The 10994-nt window shown below is 36.3% G+C and overlaps 1 protein-coding gene across 1 annotated transcript; it reads right to left on the reverse strand.

Annotated features, from left to right (window-relative positions):
* Positions 1–2013: 2013 nt before the first annotated feature.
* LOC136830476 (piggyBac transposable element-derived protein 4-like) lies at positions 2014–2883 on the reverse strand. Its single transcript, XM_067090012.1, has one exon. The coding sequence runs from the start codon at positions 2881–2883 to the stop codon at positions 2014–2016; it is 870 nt and encodes a 289-aa protein (XP_066946113.1).
* Positions 2884–10994: the final 8111 nt, after the last annotated feature.

Consider the following 10994-nt stretch of genomic DNA (forward strand, 5'->3'; position numbering starts at 1 on the left):
AAAGTCCAAAAATGGTAAATTTAAATGGAGCTGATGTGTTTATATTTAAATCTAGGTTGCTTTAATTAACATTCACACTTGATGCCAAACAATCGTTTCGCGTCATGTTTTGGTACAGTGACAACAACAACAACAACAACAACAACAACAATAATAATAATAATAATAATAATAATAATAATAATAATAATAATAATAATAATAATAATAATAATAATAATAATAAACCCTTCATATTTTTCCTTATTGGTTCATCAGGTATACCTGTATACAAGCCATTAAAAACATTGGCACTAAAAATGGAATTTATTAGGTAGCGTCTAAGAAAAAACCATCAGAAAACGTCTTTGGGAAGACATTTTGTTGCTGTTGAGTTTTCTTGATCTAACAAAGACACACGAAACACGTTTTCACGAAAGACAAAATTAGAGACAGTTAATGTGAACAAATATAATAAAAGACGCGAAAGGGTATTTAGATATCACAAATGATTGCTGTTACTTCTGCTTTGAATTTTTGCCAGAGATAATAAGCTTGACCTTACATTTGAGTGAACGACGCTTCTAGTGTTGTATTCATTCGAAATTAGCTCAGACGTGGTATTTATGGATGATAATGAATGTATGCCTCACACGCAAAAGAAAGAAAAAAATATTGTATTCCTTAACTACCAAAACAACTTTTGTAATTGTAAGGTTTCGTAAATATTAGGCTTATACATGCCACTAGCCCAGCTCAGGCATACCTCTTTGTCATAAACGCCTCAGGGACACCTGGGTCTGTCATACCCGCATATAATAAAGGGCTGTATATGCAAACGGGGTTTCATTTGGTATGGGCTTATAACAACAATGTAATGCAGTTACTGGGATGTAAATAAAAAAAAGAATATATATCTATATGCTAGATTTATTCAAAGAAAATTATAATGAGAAAAAAATTATTTTTGGGAATTAGCCATACGCAGCAATATATCGGAATAAACTAAAAATAATTCTGTCATACTTTGACTGAATGAGGCTCATCATAGTAGAAAGCTCAAATCCCACACAACATACCCACAACCTGCAAGGGAGGAGCACAAATATTAGTTTTTTTTTTTTTTTTTTTGCTCAGGCACACCTCCGTCATAAACGCCTCAGGAACACCTGGGTCTGTCAGACCCGTATATAATAAAGGGCTGTATACGCAAACGGTGTTTCATGTAATGAATTCCTTTAGTATCTACAGTTAGTATGGGCTTATAACAACAAAGTAATGCAGTTATCGGGGTGTAAATAAAAAAAAAATATTTATATGCTAGATTTATTCAAAGAAAATAATAAAGAAAATTTATGAATCCTCTGTGCATATTTCAGTGAAACTGAGACCTATCATAACCAAATTTTTGTCTTATATGAGACCTGTACAATGAAATTTTCTTACCTTGATTTACTCATAGTCTGTGCAGAGGAAACGGCTGTGCTCTACACACACTGGCCTGTGGCAGCTGATGCACCTGTACTTTGTTTTTCTGTTCTTTTTGGCAGGACAGATGGAACACCTCTTCTTTGTTTCAATTGCAGGAGCAGTCCCTGTTGGCATGTTGAGGTCAGGAAAGACTGATGTGATGGTCGTTTGAATGTTCCGTTGTTGCCCTGTGAATTCAAGCCGTTCTTCAGCCCAGGGTTGATCAACTCATGTGCGTAAGTGTTGAGGTAAGTGCGTCTGTCCATGGGCTTCTTACCACTTTTTTACAAGTTCCTCGTTAGGGATAACATATGAATTGATTCCTGCAGCTTTTATCATTCCGTAAAACAGAGCAAGGGGGAATAGTTTCGTCATTCTGCAACATGATGAATAGGCGCACATCGGGTCAAATGTATCCGCACCCCCTTTAATGGCATTGTAAGACATGATGATTTCTGGCTTTCCGTTCTCTGTGATGACAGGCTGGTCATGCATGGAAGATATCAACAAGACAAGCTTCTTGGAACTTTTTGCCTTTTTTACGTAGGTGACCAGAGACATTTTCTAGTCAAATAGAAATGCGCTTTGACCATTGGGGAACCTCTTCTTGTCAATCATTTCTGGCGTTATCTGTGCCTTGTTCGCCTGTACTGTTCCTACATATGTCAGATTGTAGTTGTCGAGAAGGTCATTTACAAGTGGAACAGACCCAAACCAATTGTCCCCTGTGATAATTCTTTTGCTGTTGGCATACGGGACTACAAGTTTTGTGGTGACATAATGTCCTAATGCCATACCATGTGGTGGTTGGGTATACTTTCCAAGATATGGCAATGTATTCAACATATAGCTGGTCTTTGCATCACAGACCATGATCAACTTTATGCCATATTTGGCCGGTTTATTGACAATATAAATCCTGAAGGGACATCTTCCACTAAACCCGAGCAACTGCTCATTAATTGTTATGTGTTCACCAGGGGAATAATGAGCTGTGCAGTTGCTGATCAATTTATCCCAGATCTCTCTTACGGCAGCAAATTTATCTGTCCTTTTCTTTTCTTCTCGTGTCTCCATGTCGTCGAAGTGTAAAACTCGTAAAAGAAAGCAGAAGCAATGTTCGCCCATTGCAGCTCTGTTTATTTGTGGTCCAATACTTTTAGAGAACATCTCTTTTGTTGGCACGTGATTGTCTTGCTTCAGACCTGACATAATGAGGATCCCAATGAGTGCCATTATTTCATTATTGTAGGTCTTATCAACTATTGCAGTTTTCTTGTTTTTGTATGATGTCCTCAGCCCCTCAATGGATTCATTTGTCCATTTTACTATTATGGCAATAATGCTGTTATCAAACATTAGCTCAAAACAATCCCTAGGTGATGCTGCCAATGTCCCTTGTGGCAACACAGGGTCATTTGTGATGACTGGCATAATGTTGTGTGTGGGGGTTCAGGTAGATCCTCTGGTTGGTGGAGCAGTTGGCCAGGCATGGCCATTTCTACACGTAATTGTTTCCTGCCAAACTGGACCATCAGGCTGGGGTCCTCCTTTTCCCCTGGTGAAAGTGAAGCATTCTCTGGAGCACTTGCCATTCCAGGATCTGCAGTAGATGCGGACGGACCAGCACCCGTAGGAGTGGTGTAAAGTAGATGTTTCTAGGTGACAGCCTGAATGAAGGTCGTTTCCCCTTCTCTTCTGGAGCATGCTGTTGTATTTTATCATCACTGTCACTTTCTGACAACTCAACTTGTGTAGGTACATATTCAACCATATTATCACTGTCATACTCTGTGTCAGTTTCTAACCCATCTTCGTCTTCACTAATAATAGATTTCCCATCAGAACTGTCACTGTCACTCTCTCTTCTAGACGCCATTGTTATTTCGTCTTATTTATTTTTGTCTGTATTTATATTATTTATTTATTGATTGTGTATCTGAAATTATCTGTATTACCTGGAAAGAAAAACAAATATTAGAACTTGTCTAATTCACATATTGCATGAAGACATTCATCAACTTTTCATTTGTTTTCACTACTGTTCTTTTTATATATTTATTGTTTTTATGAACATCGCATCACTCTTTCCTGTATCCTTATTCCTTGTCCTTGTCCAAAAAGGTATCACTTGGAACATTTTTCACTAGTTGTCAATATTGTTTTTTTTTATATATTCATTGTTTTTATCAGCATCACATCACTTGTAATAAAAAATAAAGCACATTGGTAAGACAAGCAGAGACAATATGAGTCTTGTACACAATAATAGTTGATATTCATGAAAAACAACCAAAATTTTTCCAGTTACTAATAATTCTAAACACCCATGAAACACGTTCACCATGGATGCACCTGGGTCTCACATACCGATATACCACCCCTCTTCAGGAACACATGGGTCTCATAAACCCATACCCTGCCCTTCTTCAGGAACACCTGGGTCTCACAGACCCGAATGCAACATTAGGGCCCTATAACGAAGAAACAAAGAGTGATCTCAAAGTAACCCATCTACACCTTACATGGGCACATAAAGGTAGGAAGCTATCGGGAAGGACAGGTGTTCCAGACGTCTAGTAGTTATGAACTATAGCAAGATAAGGTACACCTGGGTCTGTCAGACCCAGGTGTACCTGATCAGGGCTAGTATTGGATTTGACACTTAACAGCACAAAATTTATGCTGATATAGAACTTTCCGTTTCATTTTAACAATTTAGTGTTAAATTATATAAACCGGAGCATTTCCATAGTGGGACATCCAGACTCATCGCTAAATCCATTTAACGTTCATGGAAAAAGTCCACAGTTGAGATGGGAAATTCATATATTTCAAAGAGTCATTTATTTCACAAATGAGACGCCATAAAAGAGCCCGACTCCACTGTATATTGAAATAGTTATTCGGTGGCATGGACATCAAATATTTTGTTTGCTAACAGGGGTGCCACACTAAATGACAGATGTGGTTGACGATTAGGAAGATTAAATTAATCTCCTTGAATGTTTCAAGCTGGAAATTTATTATTTTCCAACTTTTACACTTACAAGCTCTTTTGAGAAGAAGTAGCATGAAGAATGTCTGTTATTACAGTGATCCAAAATCCCAGTAATCTGATAAAGGGGGCCAGAGAATGTTATTCTTGAACTCAGTGGTAGTTAAAATTAGCTGGTAAATACAAAGGATGGGCCTATCCCAGTGATTCCACAACTTTGATAAGGGGCTTTCTACCTTCTATTTGGTCAATACATTAACTATATAACTATATATATATATATATATATATATATATATATATATATATATATATATATATATATATATATATATATGTATAATAAAAATGGCCCTAAGGAAAGCAACAACATAATATATAAAATTCCATGCTTGGACAGCTCTTCTTTTTGTATAAGTCAATCGAGCAAAGATTTAGAAGCGAGAATTAAATAGCATAAGTATTCAGTCAAAACTAGGCAAACATTCATTGCAATATCCATTCATTTAAGTGAAAAGTCCTACAGGATCAATTGAACTGACAGTTCAGTGATTGCTAGATCAAAGTCTTTTAGAATCTGCAATTATACAGCTTACTTCCAGCTGTAATTTCAACCTTAGCCCTGGCATGTATTATTTGGACCCTGTATTAGTAAAATGTTCAATAGTGACCATAAAGATAAAATCACTGACTTAATAACTAATTAGTTATCTTATATGACTTTTCTATGAATTTGTGTGTTTAATAGTTTTTAAAATGTTTATCTTGTAAAAATTTTGTATGTTTACCAAAAGGCGAACGTGTTAAGTGTTGTACTTTTATAAACGTGTAATCAGCTTATGCATTCCATAGTCATTTTTTGGTGGTCAGTCTCCTCCCTGTATAATTCTTTATTTGACTCCTCCATGCTTCCGAAGCAGTTAGGGCCAATCTTTTGTAAACCCCTCAAAGATTTACTTTTCTTATGGTAGGTCACTAATTCTTCAACTGTGTTGGATTCAAGGTGCATCTGTTCTTTATAACCTCCATTCTCAGGGATATTTGTATGTCATCTGTCAATTATGCAAGCTTTCTTGTAAACTTACTTTTATATTTCTCATTAATCTGCTAGTAAAAGACCATGTGTTGAAAGGGCTAGCAACCACTCTATTGTTTCACTTTCCTTCATGGCATTTGCCTCTATATATACATTCATTACATTCTATATTTTGTGATTCATTTATATATGTGTATATATATATATATATATATATATATATATATATATATATATATATATATATATATATATATATATATATATATATATACACACACACACAAAGGGCCGGAGCTGAGGCTCGAAGTATACATCACAAAGGAAGCAGTAGGAAAAGGCATCCTCATCATCTACAGTTTATTTCCAATGCCGACGTTTCGCGACGAATTCCAAGTCGCATTTTCAAGGCTATAAAATATAATTTGCGAACATCAATAACAAATTAATCCAATGGCAACAGTTTTATGTAGTAAAAATATTTAAAACAAAACACCTCATTCCAAGACAAGTCAATAATAAGTAAAAGGAGTTCACTAAAATCTTAAAACAACCTACCAATACGAAAGAAAGAGCAAGACTAACATAAATAAATAAAAACAGAGTGACGAAAACCAGTTGCCCAAACTAGGCTATAGACAATTTAACTGAAGACGATTGGGTATTTAACGACGGTACAGTCTTCTTGATAATTATGGATTCTAGGATGGTTAAGTCGTTGTTGTTCTGCACTTGGCCCAGGATCCTAAAAAATCCTTGCTGCCAATATAAGTTTTGCATAATCTTGAATGATTACGTATATTTGGTTGCTCAGGATTAGATAACCTGCTACCTGGTCTGTGACTTATGCCCCTGTGGGAATCTATGCGGCTGTTGAAGGTCCGCATAGATTCCCACAGGGGCATAAGTGAAAACTGGATGGTATCTAGCGGAGGCATTTATTTAAGAAAAGTTACAAGCTTTCTAGGACTAACAGTCCTCATTGTCAAGTATATATATATATAATATATATATATATATATATATATATATATATATATATATATATATATATATATATATATATATATATATATATATATATTTATATGTTTATAATCGCTGTTACACGTCCTTTTATATATGCAACAACCACAGGAAAGAAATGGACCATGGTTGCAGATCCTTTCTAGCGTTGACTTTATTGCTAACTAAACCCTCTTCAAAAGACTGACAAAATGGTAGAAATTCATAATATGTAAACGACCAGGACAGCACATGCGAACATATAATCGGCTAAAGAACAAGTATCTGCACCTGAGAGGTGTTTACAAACGGGGGTTTACCCTCATTTACTTCGCCAAAAATCTTATCTCGCTGAAGCGGAATACCTGTTCTTCTCTCTCTCTCTCTCTCTATCTCTCATCATGTTTCTGATTTCGCCTGCGTTCCTCTCCTATCTACTCATTTCATTATCAACTATCATCAAGGTATTTCTTTTGTGTTAACCCAGATTCTTCCTAGGGCAGTTACCTTTATGTAACCATTAAATTGTAGTCATCCAGACCGACCTGGAAGTCGTGATTTAATTAACACAAGTATTAATGCCATCGGTGAGTCATTCACCTCTGTCCTGCCCTCTCTTTCAAGGGAGTTTTGTAACAGCATTTTAAATTTTAGTTTCATCTTTTTTTGTACTACATCTTTTGCACTTCTAGGTATTCATATAGTTTTACACGTATATATTTTGATTTCCAGTAAAGCATTTTCATACCAAATCCTACTTTTGTTTCTCTTCCATTTTTACTTTTTTTTTCTCTCCATTTTTCTTTCAGATCAAAGACGCACTCTTCAGGTCAGCTGCACCGATGACTGGCATACTAAAGCCCTAGGCGAATGCGAAATTACTGTACAATAATAATAAAAAAATAAGGGACAATTCCTCGCTGGCTAACATGGCAAGGGAGTTTTGGCCTGGTACGGGCTGAGGAGGTCGAGGTTGATGCGTCTCCCAGGACCTACAAACGAATATCACAGTGAACGGCCGACACCCTTCTGGCACTACTAAACAGAGCTGTTGTCGAACGGGACAAGATAGACAGTCACGCTGGGATGATACAAGACCCAGGTGAATTAAAGGTCATAATTCTCAAATGACATTACCCCCTCCCCACACACATACACAATAAACACACCATGGACTGTGGTTGGGATATCGTCTTCTAAGCCCTCCTCTGCAGCAGCAAGGGCGATTAGAGGTGCTGGATAGAGGAACAATGTGAATTCTCAGCAGGAAATTGGAGGAGGAAGACCATGTGTGGTAAAATTGAAAGAAAGCATTTCTTTGAATGGTCACATTAAATCGAATCGATAATAAGAATGGAAATGAAAGTGGAAAGAGTAGAGGGCATAAAAAAAACTAATGGTGATATAAAAATATTTGAAAGTAAGGGAAAGACGGGCAAGAGTCATATATGAACCATATATCCTATGATGTAACATTAAAGGATAGAAGTAGGAGGCACTGGAGAGAAACGAGGAATTTTAATAGAACAAAACAAAAGTCACTCAGGATTGTTGACGAACTGATCGCATGAGCAAGAGCCAAGAGCCATGCGTACTGAATGCCATGTAAATCTGGCAATAAACAACGCCTACGAAGTATACAACAGCCGACCGTAAAAAAAAAAGAGTGGGAAAGGATGAAAATAGTTGAATGACAGGATTAACTGTTCTCTCTACTAGGATGAAGGTGGCAGGGGAGACTATAATAGGAATTTTCTAGAGGTAACATTGTAAAGCAAACCAAGGGAGAAATTCAGTATGATTTTATCTGATAAAATCTCCTGTATGTCAGAAAGGAGTCAGCTAAGTAGTCTTGTGCATGGATCAAGTCTTTGTTATGAAATATTAATTTTGTCAAAAGCTTTTTGAGAAAATAAATATGAATTCAACGCATCGACGCAAGTGATGCAATGCAGAATATAATTTTGTTAGGTGACTGAAAGCTTTTATGAAACAGCTATCAGGATGCATTCAGTTGACGTGAAAGCAAAGGGAAAAGAAATGTTTCATCTCAGCTAGAGATTTAAAAAGCAAATCGTCGCCATTTTATTGTCCGTGGTTCCATCCTCACTTTGGCTGTTGAAAATCAAGTCGATTCAATTGTTCACATTGTCTTTCTCATTTTTCATTTATTCCTGTGTATACCTCGCATTCATTTAGTTTTATTATATTATAAGAACTTTGCAGAACCTTTGTCTAGAGTTTAAACTAACTGCTATCTTCATTGCATTTTCCTAAAGACAGTTACATTCTCTTTCGCAGTCTAATTACAGAAGCAGACCAAGGCTTCGCCCAGCATGACAGACATGGAATTCGTGCTTTAGGTAACACGGGCTGTAATACCTCCAGGTGACTCGGTGTCATTCGCCTCTCGCGCCATCATGTGAGTTGGAGCAACATCCTCAGTTTCACATAATTCTCGGTCCTGGCACCATTTGACATTCATATGCTTTTAAATGCATAGATATAGAACGGGTAAAAAAAAAAAAATGCATATTGTGTTGGTCTGCCTCTCTGCCCATAAATTAAAGTATTTTCTCTTTAGTATAATTAGTGTTTGCATTTTCTCTTTTCTTTTTCTCTCTGTGCTATTTTTTATCTTTCATACTTTACTATGCAATATATTTTTCTTGTTTCCAGAATCCGGCATTCTCTTTATGCGAACTTCTGTACGAAAGGTGCCTAATACTGAATAGTGAATAGTGAAAAAATGAAAGAACTGGTAGTATAAAAAGAACTGATACTTGACCAATGAAGAAATGTGAAAATGATGGTGATAAGAGAAAGGAAGATAAAACTGCTAGTAAAAGAACCTTAAATGAAGGAGAGACAGGACTGACTGCATGGAATTAAAATTACTGATTCAGGTTAACCAATAAGCAAAGCGAAAGAATATCCTTTCTTCATCAGTCGTTACTGTCTATAAGAGGACCACATTTTATTACTACGAAGAGCTGAAATGAAAAGTTAACTTTGACGGTGGAGAGAGAAAGAAAAACAGGAGGCTAATCAGCCTTGAGGAGACTTTTTGCACCTTTCTCTTTTCTTTAAGTGCATTGTATTTTTCAGTAGGTATCTTTGTCTGTCACGTAAAGATCACATATTCTTGAAAATTGTCTTTAATTTGATATATTGTGGACTTATGATTTGTTTCCCTGAGCAAGAATACACCGAAATCGTTGTATTAAATCTTGGCTTATTTTCTTTGGTCTCCTAACAAAATGATGTGATATATAGTCACTTTTACCAGATACATATGTAATTGTAATAGCCACAATGCCCTCTTAACTTCTCGAATTCTTCACGCTTTTTTGGATATGCTTGTCACTACAAAGCCGTAAGATCCAAACGCAAGAAACTTGACCATGGCAACGTAACCTCCTTGTGATTATGGTGACACGGGTTCGTTTCCCGCGACCGGACATCCAAGCCACTTCAATTTCTTGCGTTTGGATCTTACGGCTTTGTAGTGACAAGAATATCCAAAAAGGGAAGAATTGAGAAACAGAGGGCATTGTGACAATTCAGTAATCTGGAAAATGAGACTGGAAAACAGAAGCAGTGGCAGGACACACAGTAAACACACATATATATATAGGATATGGAAATGTGTGCAGGCTTTTTGTGTTGTGTGTTCAAACTTTGTGTTGTGTGTGTGTGTGTGTACTTTTAGGTAGCACAATCTAACATTCTTGTTCAGACAATGCGTCTATGCACTGAAGGGCCTAACGACACTCAGCCTCGGTGATGCACTGGCAACCTACCTCCCTTTACCCCCCAAAAAAAAAGGACATCAAAATCGTTTTTCTCAAATATCTTTCAAATAATTATTAATTAAACTGCACCATGTCATGGTCCCCACGATCCAACTTAGCTCTACATTAAATTTTTGGAGATCAAAAGAAAAATTGGCAAATGACAGCATAATTAATAATTTTTCTTTTTGTCAACTAAAGAAGGGGTGGTGGAGAATTCCAGGAAAGTGGATTTCGAACGTTATTTATTCCTCCCATGATCCCCTTTTCAGAGTAATGAAAGTCTAATAAAAGAAGGCGAACAGGATGGAATGCTGATTCGATAATATCGCTTTCAGTCCTCCTGGAAATGAGGGGTGGAATTCTTCGGACTTTCGATTTTTATATGTTTATCGCTAACGATTGTACAGAGGTATAAATGAAATATCATAATTGTACAGTCGACAGATTCTAAATGAAGCTGATGTATATCAAAAATTCCTGTGAGAGGTAGATGATATTATTGTTGTTTATATACCCTTTCGATCAAATAATTATTTGAAAGATATATTATATATATGATCGCGGTCCCTGAAATATATATATATATTTCATATCAGTATAAGTTGTGTGTGTTGTGTGTGTGTAATGTCTCAAACTGTACACAAGAACCCTAAATTTCGTCTTATATTATGGAGAGACCTAATTTATATATTATTCTTGATGAATCCTA

Source organism: Macrobrachium rosenbergii, chromosome 46, assembly GCF_040412425.1.
Source record: "Macrobrachium rosenbergii isolate ZJJX-2024 chromosome 46, ASM4041242v1, whole genome shotgun sequence".
Lineage (NCBI taxonomy): Eukaryota > Metazoa > Arthropoda > Malacostraca > Decapoda > Palaemonidae > Macrobrachium > Macrobrachium rosenbergii.